General features: G+C 51.3%; 1 protein-coding gene across 2 annotated transcripts in view; it reads left to right on the top strand.

The window, feature by feature from the left end:
* Positions 1-20559, top strand: part of LOC144093818 (uncharacterized) — a 137487-nt gene that overhangs the window by 89535 nt on the left and 27393 nt on the right. The window contains exon 5 of one of the 2 annotated variants that reach the window (XM_077627531.1): positions 4231-4497. The exons of the other annotated variant lie outside the window; for it this stretch is intronic. Coding sequence (XP_077483657.1) covers positions 4231-4497 — 267 coding nt within the window. The remainder of the gene's footprint in view (positions 1-4230; positions 4498-20559) is intronic. 2 annotated transcript variants of the gene reach the window in all.

Consider the following 20559-nt stretch of genomic DNA (forward strand, 5'->3'; position numbering starts at 1 on the left):
GCAACTAAAGCCCGCTGCTAGCTGTCTCAGTGGCTACGGCCCGCGGCTGCTTTCCCGAAAGCCGCGAGTTCGATACCGGTGTGGGCGAAATGCAAGAGTAACTCAAGGCCATTGGCATTTAAATAAAAAATTTTATTCACAAATCCACTAAACATCGTTGCTGACAAATTTGCTGTCCATTAATTTGTCAGACAAGCTTCCCCTTTTTTCGCTCTCTTTGAGCTCTAACGGCGCTACTATTTTCCAAGCACTTTGCTCGCGCAAAGAAGTGCATGCGCGTCACTAAATAAAAGTAAGTTAATTGAGCTGTGAACACCTCAGCATGCTATGGACAACCAACACCATTCGTGCCTTTTTTTACAAGAGAATCCAGCACGTTCCAAAACAGGTCGCCAAACAACTCGCCCTTTCTAGCCTGTTTTATAGTGCCCTCTACCGTGCTTACACAGGCAAACAGCTTTTCGGAAGGGTACGCGAGACTGCCACTGACATATTCACGCTCAATAATGAGCATAGCCTCACGCGGCAGAGAATCCTGCGTGCCAAGTGCGTCCGCTTTGCAGAGTTCACATTGCGTTTTCTTTTTCATTTTGAAAGCCACATAGCCTGCCAAATAGTACAAGGCTGTTTCTTCTGGTGATGGAACACTGCATCTTTTGTCTTTGGAAGCATTGGAGAGGTCCCTGAAAGGTATCGTCATCAGCTCCTGCCAGACCTGTTCTTTCATAGCCTTTTTCTGGATAAGGGCGTCGCGACGCTTTTCTCCGAGGCTCTTGAAGGCACTAAGTAATACACGATCAGTTCCCATCTCACAGTTCCCTTTCACAGCTACTTCAACAGGTGTGTAAAGAGAAATCAGCCTAAATAATTGGCTAAACTTGGTCACTGTAGGGTGGTCTTCGTCACCTCCAAATGACCTCTCCAAAGAATCTCTGGAATAAAAAAAAAAACATTATATATGAGCATTTCTAGGCTTATTCAACGTGCCAGTCTAATTACCTCAAGCGGGTCTTGGTTTAACTTCGCTGTGAGAATATAGCTGACGCCCTTGTTGTGTAGGAAGTCTATAATGGATAGCACTGACATCAATGTCACCCACAGGGACTCAACGGTTTGATTTGATGCAATGAGTTTGATATTTCCTCTTGCTTCCGTCCGGTTCATCATGTCGAGGAATTCCTCCAAAAACTGAAAAAAATGTGTGTAGATGAAAAAAAAAATAAATATATTAAACTACAACAGAAATGGTGCATTATACTATAAAAATTTTTTTTTTCTTCTCACATTAAGAGATTTCTGATTGATTCTTTTAAACTTAGTACACAGAAACTGATTACCTTAATTTTAGGAGAGCCTTTTCTTATTCCAGCTTGAGGAATCTTGGCATTCAGGATGTCAAAAAGATCATTTAGCAGCAAAGTAACTTTTTCTGTCTCTGCGCTATCGGCAAAGCCAGGTACTTTTAGCTGCCGGTAGACCTTTAACCCCGTCGCCACACTGCGGCTGAAAAGCTGAAAAACAGTTTCCTGATTTTACTACAGCTACAAGTCAGCAAGCTTCAGAATATAGAAGCTTAACATATTTCTTGCCAATCAATAAACGTTGCCCACACTGGAAATATGAACTGTCTGTGGTAGGAGCGTGCATACGCAGTATTTAATCTGGAAAGAGTAATAACATGTTGGCAGGGAAAGGCATCTGAAATATCGTACTTGTGTTGCCAGGCGAACATTCATGGTCTGAAGCCTCTGCGGCTTGACGTGATACTCTGTCAGTTTTGGCACCAGTTTAATCTCAGCCTTTTTTTGCCTCCTCATAAAGCCGCTCGTAGTGATGGTAGTTCACTCGATGGTCCCCGATCTGCAATAAAATTGCCACGTTTGAAGGGAATAAAAGCAAGGCACACATGCTCATTCAAAAGAAACAATTCTCCACATAATAAGAAGGCGTGGTTATATTAACTTACCTCTCCATACTTGTGCTTCATCAAATGATTTCGGACACACTTGATTATGTGCGGCATGTCGCATATGAAATGCAAAAATGCACCGTCAGGGAGGCATGGGTGTTCCATCCTGCATTGGGCCTCGCCAAGCTTTCCGCTGACCCCAAGGTGCTTCCACATTGACTTATTGTTTCCAGCACCATCACTGATTACAGCCAAGACTTGGGCGCCATGCTGGTGAAGCTGCAGAACAGAGTTTACTACTATTTTTGCCAGCACCCAGCCTGGTGCTTCTCCCTTTGTGGCATAGCTTGCAATGGGCTGAACCCACGAATCGAACATGGGATTGAACATTATAATTAAAGCATGGTCTGCTAGCTGTTCAGAATTCGCTTTGGCAACATCACCATAGTCGATAAATTCATCAAATTTGCAAGATGTTCTGTTAAATTCCGTTGTTTCCCGCAACTTCACCTCATCAATTATTATACAGCCATAGGTTTGATGTTCTGGCTTTCCTGTCATTTGAAGCTGAATGCTTTCGAGGGCAAATTTGTTTTAACCGTACTCACACGGCAGACCCCTCAGCAGCTGCACGAGGCGACATGTACTTGGAAGGGGAAGAACTTTCATACTAGAAAGGGCCTTGTAGCCCTTCGGGCTTGTTAGCCGCAAAAGTAAGCAGACCATAAGCCAGTCGGCTGTGTATCTATGACCACGGGGCGATTTTGCTGCCTGCTGCATTACAGCTGCTCGGAGGGCCATTGTTTGTACCTCAAGCAAATCTTGGGTGATTTCATCCAGAGTTCTTGTCAACGCATTCTTCAGCTTCTCACTGAGCCGCTTCACTTCTTGCTTTTTTCGTTCTCGTGCTGCAGTGGCATGGATTAGCCGCTTTCTCAGCACACTTGCTGCCACAGGCACCTTCTTCTTCGGTCGTGTCGATGTTGCCCTCCGCTTCAAACATTTTGCCAAGCTGGTGCACATAGCACACACTTCTTTGTCTCCACTTGTCAAAACAGTGCAGTCTTTATGGTAGAGCGTACTTCTAGCATTTTGGGCCACGCTCCTGCAGCTGGCGACATCGAAGTCAGAGCAACCACGGCAAAATTGCTCTGTGTGCACGATCTGCAAAATTGCCTCTATATCTTTCAAAGAAAAAACCTGAATGTCCGCATCCCACTTGTACAACAACCTTCCATTTGCTTGGACAACGTAGGTCAGGTCCTCACGAAATACGACACTTTTCAGGATGGTATAAACGCCTTCCTTCATCCTGGCGTCATAAAAGACAACCTCTTTGTATTTTCCCGCCTCCTCCTCAAGGGCCGCCATTCTCCAGTTTCTCGGAAGATGTATCGACGAGCTCTTTTCCACAATCTGTGCGAAATCAATGCCTTGCACGGGATCAGACAATGCTTCAGGAATTTCTAGGTGGGACTCCGCAAATGTGGCATTAGCAGGGGCCGCATTGATAGGTACGCTGGGTCTTTTTTTTGGCGACCGCCGTCTCTTGCGATTTCTCGATAAATAGCTCGGAACATTCGGGAATTGGCACGGAACTGCATCAGGCTTCAGTGCCCAACACCCACGGTCCATCTCGACAATCTGACCGTCAATGACATGCTTGTAAGTCTTCACAATGTCATCTGCCACAAAATGTACGTCACACACCTTGCAAGTCTTGCTGAGCACTTTGTCTGCACGCGGAATAGCTTGAACCCACCTTCCGAGAAGCTCCGGATCGGATGGCGGGGCAAAAAAGTGCCGTTTCTCCGGGTTGCTCTTGTACCCGCTAGTACAGCCTTGCACGAAGCAAGTTGGCATCGTCGCGCTCGAAAGCTGCTTCACGGCCAGCAGCGTTTGTTGTTCTGAGTGCACGATGGGCACCACGTGTTCGCAGAGCGCACAGGAACACAAATGAACAAAAAAAAAAGGCAACGACAAACGCGTGCACGGGCTAAGTAGTAACGGCGGGAGAGGGGCCGCGCGCGCGCCGGCGACCGCGCAAATCTTGACTGTAGCGCCCTCTCACCGCCCGGGTACAAGCAGCGCCCGCTTTCAGCGGAGGAGTTTGGGAACTAAAAAAAGGATCTATAAACGTTGGTCACGACAACCACGGATGGGCCGACGCAGGCGACAGGCACAGAGGTGCCATTCACGGTGAAGGCGCCCTCCGCTAGCAGCTTTTGTGCCGCCGCGGCCGAGGTCACGGCGACACAGAACTTGAATCCTCCTTGATGCTGCAGGCTTTCCAACCCTTTGGGGCCGATTATTTCTCCCAGGCCATCGACGACGACGTCGCGCCTTGGGGGGAGGCGCCCGGAACTCCTGGACAGCAAGCAGGATCGGCAGGAGGCATGATGGCAGCTCGGGCAGCGCCAGTCAGCTCCACTGGATCAGGAAACTGCACCCGGGCGGGCGGCACGGCGCCGGGTCGGCGATCCCTAAGGTGGCCGACAATCGTAGCACTGCGCAGGTTCCTGTCCAGATCGTACGGCGGGTGCCTCAACGTTCTTCCCAGGAACCAGCACTGACTCTACGAAAGGCTGGTGGGTTTTGCTTCTACAAAGATATGATCTTAGCACACTTCTCACACAGACCTCACCCCCCCCCCCCCCCTGCCCAAAACAGATACTCAAGAGAAGGCCCCCAGGGGGACCTCCTACAAAGGGCAGGCCGCAAGGGCCCACCTACCCATCGCCCGTCCCGAACCCTTCATGACACCAGTCCGTGTTCAGTTGTAACAAACAGACTGATATCAAAGCGCCACACACAAAGGGAAGTTTATTTGACGGCCAGACAAGTAATCAATCTATACATACATGGAGCAAACAATACATCTTGCCGGCACAACATATACTACACAAAGGGAAGTTTACTTGACGGCCAAACAAGTAATCAGTCTATAAATACATGGAGCAAACAATAAATCTTGCCGGCACAACATGTAATAATAACAACCTGTTGCAGAGCAACAACACGACCTTCGCAGCTCGTGTTACAAAATGAAAATAACAAACACAAGCCAAAAGGTAATTCGTCCGTCATGAACGCTTTCAAACAGATAATAAGCAGTCCTCGCAGTACAGTCCACTCTCCAAGGTCCAATTAAAAGTGATAAAGACACAAGGATGAGCCAAAAAAGGAAAGGGGAGGGGGAGGGGCTGGCTAATATGGCAGAGCCGGCATAGCCAGACCGTTCCCGCGCACAACAAAGTACCGCGTGTGCCAGCGTCGCAGAAACTGCGCCTCTCCATCTGTGTCGAGTCGGCTAGACAAGCATTGCCAGAGGAGAAGCCGCAGGCTCTGCTACACCGGGTACATCGCCCTTGCAGGTTGCCGGCGTGCTTCAGCCAGGCACCACCGGCGCCACAAAACAAACATTGTACATGTGTACACTAGCCTCGCGAAGAGGCCACGAGGGCGTCGGACGCCCGGTACGGCGCGAACAGAAAACATGCGCGACACTAGCCGCCACATTGCGCGGGCAACAGAGCACTCAAAGAAGACATGGTGCGCTGTTTCCCTTGCGCCACAGTTGGGGCATCGATCATCTGGCACCACGTGCCACGACGAGAGGCGCTCACGAGTTGGCAGAACGCCCCAGCGCCGCCGCCATTCGAATTCTCGTACTTCAGCCGGGAGGCGGCACGTTGCCCACGACGACCATTTGGTCACAGCTGCGCGCCGCTGGTCGTCGAGGCTCAGACAGGCGCAGGCAATTAGCTCGCATATGCGGCTCGGGGGAACCTCAGTGAGGTCTACATCTGGCAAGTCTGTATCGAGAGACAGTTTGAGCCCGGCTGCGGCCTTGTAGTAGGCCGCGGGTACTTCGGCTTGCGGCCCAACGTGTCGTCCAGGCGCGAACGCTCATCTGGCTGTGCTAAGCCAGTAAAGGAGGAGCGAGCGTCCCGGATACGCTTCGTTATTGAGTAGACTCGTGACTAACCTTGCACTCAAAACTCGTGCCAACGTGGCGACACAGGGGAGTCCGAGGCCGCCACGGGCGGTCGGAAGTTGACAGAGGTGGCGGGTGACTGCGGCGGCTCTGCCATCCCACAAAAAGCAGCCCGCAAGAGAAGCTAATCGGCTCGTGGTGCGCCGTGGCATAACCGCGACGCGCGCCACGTACATCGCGAAAGCGAATGCGCGGCTTTTGATAACCGCCACTCTCGCCTCTAAAGACAAACTAAAGTGAGTGGCATGAGACAGTGCGCTCGCTGTCTTGGTGACGACCTCGTCCCATGTGCGTGGAGAGACACCGCTCTGGTGGAACAGGATTCCCAACACCCGAACGGCATCTACGAACGGGATAGGAACTGGTAGGGGGTCATTGAAACAACCAAACCGGAGGGCATGGCTCTTCCCGGGGTTCAACTGGGCGCCTGAAAGAGTGGCGTACTCCTCAAATGTGGCCAAGAAGCCTCTCACACTCCTGGCATCACGGACAAAAATGGAGATGTCATCGGCGTACGCCGAGACGACAACCGATTCCTGTCCTGCCATTGGAAAACCTCGAATGCATCGGCTAGAAGCGACGCGCCGCAAAAAAAGGTCCAACGACAAGACAAACAGCGTTGGAGAGGGCATCCCTGGCGCACGCCACGTGTGACCGGAAAAGGCGAGGAGACGGAGCTGTTGACCTGGAGCTCCACCGTGAGGCCGCTATACATGAGGCTGATGCGATCGACAAACCTGGAGGGGAGCCCAAAGGAGTGCAGGACAGCGAGTAGGTATGGATGCTCGACCCTGCCGAACGCTTTCGCTTGGTCGAGGGATAGAAATACCCCACTAATCCCCTTCTCGTGCGCGTATGCAAATACGTCCCGCGTAAGAGTGAGGGACGTGAATATTGAAGACTGAAAGGGGCTCACAAGTTGTTGTAAGAGCGGACGCAAGCGTCCGACAAGAAGGGACGCGACCAACTTGCAATCCGTATTCAGCAGGGTTATCGGCCGCCACGATTCAGGCCGCGACGGCGACATACTCTGCTTTGGGACGAGAACAATACGACCGTGGCTGAACGAGGAGGGTTTTTGGCCCTCTACGAGGAAAAAATTCACGAGCCTTGTTAGGCAGTCTCCGAGGACATGAAAGAATGTCAGGTAAAACCCAGTGACTAGACCGTCAGGCCCTGGTGCCGTCGCCTGGTGCATACTTCGGAGCGTGGCAAGGACCTCCTCTTTTCCTGCTGGAGCACACAGCGCCAAGTCCACGTCACCGACCGGGCGGGGAAGATCTCCGCAGAAGTCGGTGACGGTTGCGTCGAAATCCTCATCGACACACAAATTCTGCGATTTGAAGAGTGCTGTGAAATGTTCGCGAAACACCCTTTCGCCATAGGCGGAGTGACTTGAAAACGAGCCGTCGGGCATGAGGACGCATTCTACGCGGGCGGGCCGTTCTCTTTTCTGTAGACGGCTCCGCGCGTGCATGAGGTCTGCACGGTCTTCCGCCGGCAGACGTAAGTCTGCTGCAACTCGGGCCGCTCGCGATCCCTCTTCTAGGATGCGGTGGTAGCGGGCCCGCAGAATGTCTAAGTACTCCCGCATAGCGAATGATAACTGGTCTGCTCGTTTAACTATTCGCATGCGACGCAGCACATCGTTTATGGCGGCCGTGTTGCGGGCGCGCCTCGCTTTGCCGGCGCGAACCAGGATTCCTCTCCACTGTCTCTTGAGGGTGTCCCACACTTCGGGACTGAACTCTGCGACACTGGCGATCGACTGCGACAATTCTGACCCGATGTCGTCAACACACGTGGTGTCGTGCAGGACAGAGGTGTCCATGCGCCAAGTCACTAAGGACTTTGCACGACCTGACGTGCATCTAAGCGAGACCGCGACCGGACGGTGGTCGCTGAGGTCTCTAGCGCCGGCTGGGAGCGAGATAACCTTACACGACACGAGACTCTCAACCAGCGCGGGGGATAAGTAAACACGGTCAATTCGACTCGCACTGCGTCCCTTTGCTCGAGTTGGCGTGAAAAGGTTGCCGTGTGTCGACACCCACGCGTCTGTGAGGTGTAGTTGGCGAACCAACTTGCCCAATTCCTTCGCGTGGTAGTTCGACACTCCCTGACCTGGGCCCCGAATGTCACGAATCGTGTCGAGGACACAGTTAAAGTCCCCAACTAAGTCGTGCGGTGTGGGCTCGAGTAAGTGGGAGGCGATCGAGCGGAAAAAGTCGGTCAAAGAGCGCGTGACGGGCGCGTACACGTTAACAAACTGAACCCTCCGCTCGTCAAGAAACACGTCCACCACAATGACTCTGCCGTCACAGTCAAAGGTACAGTGCGCGCCGGTGCGAAAAGCCGGCGTCAAAAATACAACACCCACTCTGCAACACCGTGAGTCCGTCAACGAAAAGAAAGCATCAACATTAAAACGCGAACGGAAAGAGATAACATCTGCAGGAGTGCGGAAATTGCACTCCTGCAAGAACAAAACGTCAATGTGAAACGAACGCGCAAGGTGAAGCACCTCCCGTTGCTTATCAGGAGAGCGAAAACCTTGCACGTTAAATGAAAGAAAACGGAACTCAGCCATCATGAGCGCAAAATAGAAAAACTGCATAACCCAAAACAAAGCGCAGAAACAAAGAAACGAACGAACGGCGACAGACTCACGGCACAGTAATGAAGGAAGAGTTCATGGGTGCGTCCAAACACCGGCGTTGCGACGGCACTTGGAGGGGAGGTCCGCGACTTCTGTCTGCATCCTGGCTGGCGGTCCCCCGGCAGCGGGACGACGATTGCGCATGGTGCAAGCGGCTGTGCGGCGGAAAGGTCCGGTTGATGCACACGGCTGCGCAAAAAACGCACAGTCAAACACGCAACAACACATTCCACCACATAGATACCATTCATCGTTTGCCGACCGCGCAGACGGGGCGACGCGCCAATAGGATAGCGACGCCAGGCGGGTGCTGAGAAGGCAGCGCCCAAGCCACCAACAAGGAGAGGAGGAGGGAGGCCTTATGTCCTGAAGTCCTGACAGGAGAGGCCATGATGAAGGCTAGTCGTTTTCGGAGACGTCCATCTGGGCGTTCTCCTTTTCCGCCGTCTTCACCTTCTTAGGAGCTGGTGTGGCCGACAACGCAGGGCCACCATCCGAGGACGAGTGCTGGCGTTTCGGGTCCTCGAGGTCCAAGGTTTTGCGCACCCCCGCTCGCACCATTTCCGCTGCGCATGGGGCACGCGGGGGCAGGGCAACCGGTATGTGCGCCCTATGCGAGCGCGCCTCGCTCGCGCTGTCGCTGCTCGTGACAGGCGTGTGTGTGTCGTCACTGGGAGAGGAGGTCGCAGGCGACTCTGTGCCTGCCCCGACGTCATGAAGTTGCGCCATCGCCGGCGCGTCGGAAATAGACGCCCCCAGGCTTTGAGGCTCAACCTGGGGCGACTCGGGCAGCGAGGCGTCCGAGACTGGCGAGGCCGACCCCTCGACGTCAACGGTGCCCTCGGACTGCTCCCCCTCCTCGGACAAGTCCGACAAGGTGTCGGTCACCTCCTTACCCGCCTGGTCGACAGCAAGTTCGGCCACGGCCACGTCCCGCTGGGCAACGGTCTCGGCGGTCGTCCCATCTGCCGCCCTGCTGGAACCGGCGGCGGCAGCGGCGGCGTACGAACGGGGCTGCACGCAGTCTGAGGTCGCATGCCGTCCCCCGCAGCGCTTTCACGTCGCTTGGCAGGTCTCCGTCTCGTGGCCGTACGCGCCGCAACGATCGCAATTCGTGGCAGTGCAGGCGGCACCCAGGTGACCCTCTGCTCCGCACCGCGAGCACACCCGCTTCATGCCACGATACTCCAGCATAGCACGGTGGCCCGCTACGGTAATGAAGTTCGACGGCGCCCGCTGCATCTCGAGCTTCACAGTGCGGCTCCCGTTCCGGATGTAGCCCCGGCTCTTGAAGACGGGCTCCAACACCGCTTGCACGTTCCCTTAGGCGCCCAGGGCAGCAGCCAAGGCGTCGTCCGAGACTGTAGGCGGTAGACGAAATACCGTCACGTACACCACTGGCGCGGCCATCTGCGTCAGTGGTACTTGCTTTCCAGCGACGAGGAAGCTCACCGCCGCTACCATTTTCGTCGCCTGAGCCATCGAGCTCATGGCACAAAGGAACTTCGTTCCGCCGAGGTGCTGCAGGTACTGCAGCCCCCCAACACCGACGATCGCCTCGATGGCGTCGTTGAGGTCTACCGGAACAGGCTCCGGCACGGTGAAGTAGAAGCACTGCGCCTTCGTGGGGCGTGTCGCAGGAGGCGGGAGGGCCATGGTCATCAAGCCCTGGACACCAAGGCAGCAGGCCTGGCGCCGGGGCAGGAACGGCTGGTCCTCCGGGGTCACTGGAAGGCGGGATCGGGGGGCGGCCCGCCGGGACCGCAACCTGGAACGAAAACTTCTGCGCGCAGACGGGCATAGTAACAGCCTCGCTTTGATCTTAGCCGTTAAGAGGCCGAGAAGCGATAACCAGAGCTTGAATCAGGGTTCGGAGTCATTCTGGTCCACCACCAGACACGCCCAACGGACAGGTGAGCATACGCCGGCGAGCTCCGCGAATTTCGGCACTCCTGAGAAATGGTTGCCCCAGCGGCTTACAGTGGTCGCTTCGGCATGTTGCTGTTATTTGTAAGCAGTTAATTAATGTGCAAAATGTACAAAATTCGTCCACTGTCATCAACCCTCTATTCCTGGAGCTCATCAAATGGTTGGCACACCAGTGTCAACGCTGCCTCTTCTTTTTTTGACCCTAGCATTTTTTGCTCCACTATGTGGCGGATGACCTGCAGCTGCCTCATAACTTGCCTTTGGAACACTGTTGGCAAAACACAAGAAGAGCATATGACTAAGAGCGAATACACAATGTTTACACCAGTAAAACTGACGCACTTCATAAGAAAAAAAAAGGGGCAGAAATAATAATAATTGGCTCAGTAGCGTGGCTTTTTGGGCTTGTTGGTACATAGTTCCAATACACTGTGTAGCGCAGCAAAAGACGAGGACCCAAGAGACGAGAGACGAACACCACGAGCGCTCGTGGTGTTCGTCTCTCGTCTCTTGTGTCCTCGTCTTTTGCTGCGCTACACAGTGTATTGGTAATAATAATTGGTTTTTGGGAAAAAGGAAATGGCGCAGTATCTGTCTCATATATCGTTGGACACCTGAACCGCGCCGTAAGGGAAGAGATAAGGAAGGGAGTGAAAGAAGAAAGGAAGAACGAGGTGCCGTAGTGGAGGGGTCCGGAATAATTTCGACCACCTGGGGATCTTTAACGTGCACTGACATGGCACAGCACACGGGCGCCTTAGCGTTTTTCCTCCATAAAAACGCAGTATATCAGATAAACTGCTTGGCACTTAAGCGAAAATCTCCGCATGTTTACACACTCAGCTTCAACCATTGCCAAAAAAAGTGTGGCGATACCTCGTTCTGGAATAGCTGGAGCTGCTGTGTACTGTCCTTGATTAGGCGCCGCATATGCTGTTAAAAAAAAATCAAGACCCCTCGAAATACCTCGTTGTGGAATCGGAAGATCTGCCATGTCCTCCCCCATGATCTTGTGTTGCTCCATGTGCTAGAAATAATCAAGACGTGGGTTTAACGTCCCAAAGCGACTCTATGAGAGACGGCGTAGTGAAAGGCTCCTTTCATGGAATTTTTCGCTGCCCATCGTCTTCAGAGTCCGACTATGATATATAGCGATGGGGTCTAATTCGTCGTCTTGACCTTTCATCTTCAGTTGAAGACAGGTCCGATGTGAACTGGCTCCTAGTCAGCTTCAATCTGGCCGAACCATATGAGGCCGGATAACATAAAAAATGAAATTATTTAGCCATTCTGAAGAACGGCTGTCCCTTTATAAAGACTCATTAAATACAAAAAGCAGGTTTTTTTAAGGCAGATTAGGCAGAAACAGTGCAAGCCTAAAAGCTTCATACTTGCTACACATAACTGAACAAAACACTGCATGTGTGTGTGTGTTGTCATGTTCATAGCACTTAGTGTTAAGGTGAACTAAAGAGGACTCTGAGCTCGTCTTTTTACCGTGGGAACACAATCTATCTGCTCCAAGAATTCGTAGAAACTTCGAATAATTTGTTAACCTGTGTAACTGATTTCCCTATTAAATCGGATTAAACGTCTCGGCTCCTGCCATTTTTTTTTTCATCGGACCATCGAGAGTAAGGGGAGTTAATCAACGCGCGGAATGCCTTTCAGCCAGTCGTGTGACAGTCTCGATTTTGCTTTTATTTTGTTTTTAAGTTTCCGTGAATAAATAGTTTTAGTCGCAGACAACATCGCAGCAAATTAGACGCACGGAAATAAAAATACACGCATACTCTGCTTTTGCAGCCCACTTCAACGATGGCCGAGCGGCAAGCCGCCACGCGACTCTTCCTACTCTCGGTGGCCAGTTAAAAGAAAAGGCAGCCTGGACGTTTAACCCGATTTAATAAGGTTTTCTCTCGTTAGCAGCAAATAATGAAATGTAAAGAAAACACTCCATGTACATCTCTAATGAAGTCCACAGGCAGTTCAGTGGTGGTATTCTATGTCTGTCTGGATGCGAAATGAGTTGTCTGTGCGTGTGGCAGCTGTTGCATCTGGAAAACAAATTCTTCCTTGTACGTAACTTCCTTCCACAGTACATTTCGGGCAAGAATTGTAACTGCTATGTCCTTTTGTCATGAAAACAAATCACCTGGCTGGGGCGTCACATAAAAAGCCTTTGAGTGAAAAACTTCTGACGTTTTCTGACTAGACCATTTTGCACGATATGACTCAGTTCGATAATAAGCCTGCGCAAAAAGTCATTTGCAGATTGTGGCTTGGCTTTTCCTTCAAACACGCAAACAATAAAACGAGGGAGGTCACTTTTTTGCTATCTTGCACTGTATTGGCCATGCACCTTGGAACTTTTAAACAGAGGAAGTCCGTGTATATTAACCGATTAGCTTCCGCCGCTTCATCCGCGTTCTGCGCGCTGCCATCTGCGACATTTTCTGAGCGCGCGGCGCGACCATGTCGCTGCAAACAAACCGCGATAACTTGCGCTAGAAAAGTCATAGCGTAAAAAAAATGGTTGTATTTTGCTCTCAAAGCACGCACACATTTTCGGAATTAGAAATTCTTTCGCGTATGATAAATCTTAAAACACTCTGGCATGTGAAGTGCGACATTACATTTTTCACACTCCCAACGGCTTTCACTTCTCTTCCCCTGTGCTTTGCAGACCACACATCTTCGAGACAGGTTTTCCTTCACAGCATTGGGGAGTATCTGGCGAGGAAAATGAGCCCGCTAAGACGCTAAGAAGCTTCTAGCCGCATCGGTGATGGAGCCACAGCTGGTTTCCCTCTGCGCTGATATCCTGGCAAAAGTTTTTTCGACGATCTGTTCGACAAGGTCCACCTTCCAATCCGCGTAAGACATTATTTTTTCCGGTTGCTTTTTGGAACAAAATATAGCTGTTTTAAACAGCTAAATCCATAACATAAAAAAATATTTTCCTGTATCCTTTGGCGTATCTGCGCATTATAGGGAAGGAAGCCAGCTGCTGATCATGACGGTCAACGCCTCCCATGCCTTTATTATAGTCAAGCACAACACGAGGTTTTCGGATCTGTTGACCATCTTTTTTTTTCCACGAGTCAGTGAAGTCTGCAGCAGCGTGGACAGTGGAGAGCCTACATCCTTGTCGGACGAGTCACTTTCAGAATCACTGCTTTGCAGGTCATCTACAACTACAGTGTCGTCGCTGTCGTCATCATCACTCGCAAATAGAACCGATTCAATCTCTGCCTGCGTGAGAAGCTTGCCTCGCCGCGTCGCCATGTTCGACTCAGAAACCCGGGCTTGGAAAATACTTTTCTCCTTGCAAATATTTGAGAATCTTGCAGACAACTATCTCCACCTGGTGTAAAAAGTAGTAAACAAAAACCAGGAAACACTTTCATGAGGCGCTATCTCTTATTTATTGCGATAACTAGCGGTTTTCAGTCGGACGCCGTTTCGCCGTCTTTTGCCACTTCGGCCCTCTCTCCACCGGACGGCGAATCGCCGTCTTTTGATGTGAATGGGTTAACTCTTTCGTTACCGCGAGAAAATGGCCGTTTTTCATAGGTCTGAGAAGAAATTTTTTTGCCAGTACAAATAATACTCCAGCACACGGTGCAGCATGGTAAATTGCTCATAATGGAATGCTCTTTCCAAAAAACATAAGTTACAAAGCAAACAATTTATTAGGGAACACACAAAAATTTGGAAAAGTGCCATTTTTGCGGAGAGTTGATAAAAACAAGAAAATGCACAATATTACATATGCATTTTTAACAAAGAAAATTTAGAATATACATTTTGAAGATCAATGACTCAGGAACACTGCCTAAAAAAATAAATTCTCGGTACAACGCAGTTCTTCTGCTACATAAAAAAAAAACGAGACCGGGAACAGGTTCATCGCTCGTGCCATGCGGTGAAGCAGTTCCTGGTTTTCGTGAGGCACAGATGCGCTCCGCAGTTTTCACAGAAAACGTTCGTCTTATGCTCGATTTGTCGTTCCTGGTAGCACATCCTGCAGTTTAGCCTTTTCGGCATCTTTTGCGGATGGTGCGGCACTTCTTTTGGGACAGGATCTAGTTGGGCAACCTCTTGATCCCCAAGCTCGAGCAGCTGTTGGGTGAGCTCCATCCGAAAAGAAAGTAGGTCGAACTGGGCGCTCCTTTGAAATTCCGGTGTCGAGAGGTGTTGCTGGCGGTGCTCTTGAAAAATAATGAAGCTATTCACAACAGCGATGTCAATACAATGAAAGAAGAGTGTTTTCCACCACCTCACGCACTTCATCAAAACGTTATAAGATGCAATCAGCTGATCCAACTTATCAGCACCAAGCATCCCAGAATTATAGTCTTCAATCAGTAGCGGCTTCTCGATTGGGGTGGTAGTCCACACGCCCCCTCTTTTCTTGTGGCTGTTACATGTCTGTTGGCAGTGTGCGCTGTAGACATCATGTGGACAACCTTCCTGCGTACACATAAAATTGAACGGAATAGCCAGTCTGCGAATCGGCAAGCACCCACAATTTGTATCCCCACTTTACAATTTTGTCCTGCATGTATTGCCGAATACCCGATCTTCCTTTCGATTTCACCATTCTTTCATCAACAGAGAGGTTCCGTGCAGGCTGAAAAAGTTCTGAGGTTGTATTCACATGTTGCAGAAGCCACAATATGCGGTGCAGTTTGCCGTGCGCAGCTACAGAAGTCTCCTCTGGATCAGTCACACGTAGAAAGCGCAGAAGTGCAGAAAACCGTCTCCTTGGCGTAACGTTCCGCGGAAGAAGCCCTGAAAAAAAGCCCACCGGTATTCCAGTAAAGGTGGATGCGTGGCACGTTCACAATGCCCATATAAATGAGCAGTCCAATGAACTTCACTAGTTCGTCGGGAGTCACTTCTTTCCATGACCCATCTCTTTCAGCATAGCTTGGAAGCTCCAAAATATGCATCCAAGCATATTTGTTCGTATTTTTGCAGGTAATATGTATCACTTCTGTGGTGAAGAATAACAGGAAAAAATTGCGCGCTGTTGTGAAACGTCTTGCACTGCTCCGAAGTGCTGGGCCGAGGTGTACTCCGGGCGGCCTTGTTGGCAAAACTGAAGTTTCTTCACAGCCAGTGGCAGCACATCCTGGCCTAGCGACATACGGACCCTGCAGATAACAAGAATAGCTTGTGCACAAAGATCGGCAAATAAGCGCACACGACGCCGGTGACTGCTCAAGACCATAAAAATAACTCACCGGTGAGCAGCTGCGGATGTCCCGGGCTGACTTGAAACATCGTCGCTGTCAGAGCTTGAAGCAGAGGTACTGTCATCTTCGGACTCGAAGCTCGAATCCTCGTCACTAAAATCAGGTGCGGGTGTAGGACACTTTCGAGCAGAACGCTTTCCGTGCGACAGTCACGCGGGACGACGACGCCATGGCAGTGACCGGAGCGAGTGGCGTCGTAACGATATAGTAACGCCAGATGCAGCCCTCTAGCGAACCCGAAACCAAAACTGCTGCAAACTGGCTGTAAAGGCCAGGTGTACATGCTGGACATGCAATGGACCTTCAGGAATGCGTTTTCATGGAATAAAACCACCCGGACTCCAAGTCAGAGCTTACTAGTGAATAGCTGGCGTCATTTTCCGGTAATTATCACCACTCAACACTGCCAGATAACAAAGCCGACAATATGATTCAATATTTCACTTGCTGGGAGTCTTTTGATGACAAAAATATGATGTTAATGATGCATTACCACGCGTGGCAGGTTTTTTTCTCAAGTGCTGCCGCCATGCCCCCTTTCACAACAACACATGCACATCAGTTCTCAAAAAGGTTCATCAAAAATCAGAACGTTGCCAGAGCGGGAAAATTTAAACTGGTTCTACAAGTGCAGTGCCTAGACTGACCACTGGATAGCGCTGGGTGAACATGAAACGATTCCAACGTGTCGAAATCGGCGATTTAAAGCATCGATCACCGGTGATCGATTTCAATAGGCTTGGTAACGATAGAGTCAATATAGAGAGCCAACACAGAAGGTGTCTCTGCTGAGAACTGTAGAGTTTTCAGCAGTCCATTAGCAAGTCCGAAGTGGCAGTCCTTGCCCGGCCTAAGGGAGGTTATATTCGCAGAAAGTGCCGTTGACCTCGGAGTTTTTAGGAGGCTTCCGCAGTCGCTGCGGAAAATCTGCTAAGCAGCTATGCTTTGACAGCAGTTTGACTGTGATTTCCCTGCGCGGCGGGAATATTCTCTGGATCGTACATTTGAGAGGTGGGTTCCTGGCTGTCACTGTGGACCAGCTCTCGAACTGCGCATTCTGGTTTATGCACTCCTGCACATTCGCCGAGATTCCCAAGCGCAGAAAATGTAGCACGAGTATTTCTTGCAGCTGCGCGTTCTGCCCATGTCTTTGCTCTCGCTTTGGGCATAGCTAAAAAACTCGTGCCGTACATTATGTAGACAGCACTGCAACGTACCTTTGTAGACACGGCGATGAACAAGTTGAACTGCTACAACTTCTCGCTGCTGTCAACTTCGCCAATCGAGGTATGGCTGTGTGCCACGTGCAAGGATCTATGTACGACGACGCCTGCTAGCAACATGGAACGGGGCGATGTGAGCTATGCCAGGTGCATTCCATTCGCAGCCGCGTGCAGACTAAAGAGTTGAAAGAGGTGCCCACCCAACAATCACATCCGCCGAAGCAGCGACGCTGAGCAACCAGCAACATACATCTCCCGCTGCCCCCTCCTCTAGGCAGGAAAGGGAAGGAGCCAGGCGCTGTGAAAGGTACGGAAGCAGTCCGTACGAAAAAAAAAGGAGTTATTACTCCGCGCTTTTTTTTGTGGTCGATTGAGTGGTCTAAGACACGAGGAAGTGACAGCATGGCAACAGCAATAAGAGCGCATCAATCAAGCTCATGACAAATGCATCATGTACAAGCCTGCAGGTCCCTTCGCGCCGACATGGCCCTCCTGCCCGCAGCGGGAACACACTTTGCGGATGCCGCGCTAATCGTACATGGCGCGGTGCCCCAGGACGAATATAAAATTGGGCACGGGTTTCTGCTTTTTCATCCGGACCAGCCGCTGCCCGTTGTCGACATGCCGCCGTCCCCTCAGGGTTGGGTGGGTTACCTCGAGCACTTTCCCATAAGGGCTGAGTGCCGAGGTGAGCGAGGTGTCGCCTACGAAGAGCGGCAGGCGGAACACCGTGACGTTCACGACCGCAGGAGACCTGGACTTGGGTGCCGTTCACAGGGAAGGCCCTTGCAACGAGAAGCTTTTGGGTCGCCGCAGCCGAGACTACGGCGACGCAAAGCTTGAAACTGCCTTGGGGCCGACAACAGCCTCCCGTCGTCTAAGTCGTCGGGCAAGGCCTCCGTGTTCAACGTGAAGTTGAAGCAGTGCGCCTTTGGGAAAGGTGCGTGGAAAGTTGGTCCACCAGCGGGACCGGTAGAAGCTATGCTGGTGCCGGTCCAGGATCAGCAGGTGGGAAGCTCGAAGGGGGCGGGCGGCAGCATGACAGCAGGCAGGACCTCCGCGACGCAGGATCCGGGGCCCACCTGGTCAGGAGCGCTGGAAAATCCGCTGGTCCGACGGGCAGACTGACGGCCTGTCTTAGCCAAAAGGCCGAGAAGTGTTGTGTTGGTGGCAGTGCAGCTCGTGCACTTTTTTTCTGGTGAAATCACAAGACACCTATGCTTTGGAACATGCGTCACATTTCTGTTGCATTCTCTTATGCCTCACTTTACTGCACGAGCATTTTTGGGTCGTACACCTTTTTTCATTTCAGGTAGCATACAATAAAATCTAGTGCCATATAGTTTTTTTTGCCATAAATGCATAAAAGTTTGATTGCAAAAGCAGAGGTGTGTTACTGAAAAGTTTGTTCAGTGTAAATAGCACTAACTCATAGTTTGATAGTTATGTCTCACCATACTTGTAACTGGTGTCATCTGCACCACGCTTGGACAGCTGCTGCAAAGCTTGTTCTGAGCAATAATCATGCTCGGCCATGACTTGCGATGCTGGGCTGGGTGCCTGCGAGTGCATAAGGTGAACACTCACAGTTCTGTTATATTTCAGCGGCAACGCAAGTATAGATTTCTGGTGATGATTTCGACGGTGTTACATTCGGGCGCCCGCCTGTCTGTGTTAGCAGCGTCATCGGCAAGGCTCACCCTGGAAGCCAGCACTAAGCTTCTTCGGGGTGGTTCCGATCCCCGCGACAAGGGTCTCTCGCACGCACCCCCCCCCCCGATGAGCATCATTACCGGATGGATTCCGGGAACCAAGTAAGGCGAGCGAAGGCCCGAGTCTGGCTGCACTGGATGGACTCTTGGCGGGGCAGAGAGACCGCCGCAGTGATCGTGCAGCAGCTAATCTCCAATCTAAGTTGGGAGAACTAATGCGGCCTAGTTCCCGGTAGAAGACGGTCTGCGTGGGAAAACGGCAGCGCATTAGTGGTCATCGTCCGCCAGCCTTCGCAGGCGTCGCCAGGAACGAAGCGACCCTTTCGGCTACTGGACCCGACCATGAGATCATGTCCGGCACGTTTGCTAATGGCACAACCAATTTGGCTTCAAGTAGGCCAACCCGTGAATGAAGAAACAGCTGTCAGCCCCACGTGGGAACTTTCAGCTGGCTAGAAAACATCTCCCTCCGCGGTCGGCGTGGACCCAGACGACATCCTCTCTCCCTGGCTCGACACTCCCACCCTTGCGGAGGCGTCCTCAGCCTGAGGAATCTGGGGATGGAGAGAACAGTAGGTGTTCTTTGTGTAGAGATTCTCCGTGAAGTCCGGGTACATGGGCGGCTTCTCAAGAGTTCTGGAAGCCCTTGAGGTCACCGCACTTGGCGAAGTCTATCTAGGTTGACGGCACATTTGCGCGCCAGGTCACGGCAGTGGTGCGAGTTGATACCACCGTGCAACATATCTGCCCAGACGAGGTGCTCGTTGGCAGTCAGGCTCATCTTGTCGCACTTGATGTACTGGCAAAAAAAGTCCACCATGTCCTGTACCTATGGCCGCTCTATATGAATGGAAAGTTTTCTCATCAGACGGACGATTAACAGAATTTCCGTCCATCAATATTTGCCTAAAATCTGGAGCTCAGTGTTTTTACACATGTACAAAACATTTGGTGACACTGCTAAGGGAACGAGCGCGAGCGGTTCGCTTCTAGTTCCTGACTTTAGGCTTGAGCTTGCGAGATATGCACTTTTAGCAGCCGTCCCATAGCAGTCAACTTTGTAGTGGCACAGCAGCGGCCACTCAAAGGTGCCAATAATTAAATTCAGCCATGCTGCACGCCCTCGTGACGTCATCACTGACATCTCACAAGAACCAGACAAGCAAGTGCCGGATGGTTTGCTTTGTGCGTGATCATCTGCTTGGATCGGTTTTAAAATTGGACAGCAAGTGCAGTGAATATCTTGATCCTCTTACGTACTCCCTTTTAAATGCTCCTCCTCGATGCTCCATTTTGCATCCTCCATTGTGATTATTCCTCCTGTAACAATGTAAATAAACCCTCTCGTAACTTTCCTGCCATCATCCAACAACTTTTGCTGTGGCAGGTTTTCAGAAGGATGTTACGAATGTACCACGTTGATATGGGAACAAAAGCTATGTCATATTATGCACGGCCAGCATGCATGTTTGCGTCATTCTGTTATGCGTTTGCAGTGTTGCATTGTGATTTCAGCTCCTGCCTGTTAGTAGCCACCACTTGCTGTGGAAAGGTGCTGCAGTTGTGCAGGTGCAAGTGCTGCTTGCTGTGGAAAGGGAATCTGCAGCTGCCGGTGGCATGCTACCAGCAGCAGACCTGTCAGTTGGGCTCAGCACTGCCTCCGGGTTTGGTGGGAAAGTTATAAGCATTCACTAAGCTAATGAGGAAGGTGCCACAACTGCTTCAGCTCTCGGACGCAGAGTACGGACAAAAACCCAGGTGGTACCTTGTTTCAACAGACACCGCTGTTCCACGAGAGGAGTGTTGAGGAGGATCAGGCAAAGGGTGTTGGTGCTGCCACGTTGCCCTTAGCGGGATGTCCGCTTT

The sequence above is a fragment of the Amblyomma americanum genome, chromosome 6 (genome assembly GCF_052857255.1).
Source record: "Amblyomma americanum isolate KBUSLIRL-KWMA chromosome 6, ASM5285725v1, whole genome shotgun sequence".
NCBI classification, from domain to species: domain Eukaryota; kingdom Metazoa; phylum Arthropoda; class Arachnida; order Ixodida; family Ixodidae; genus Amblyomma; species Amblyomma americanum.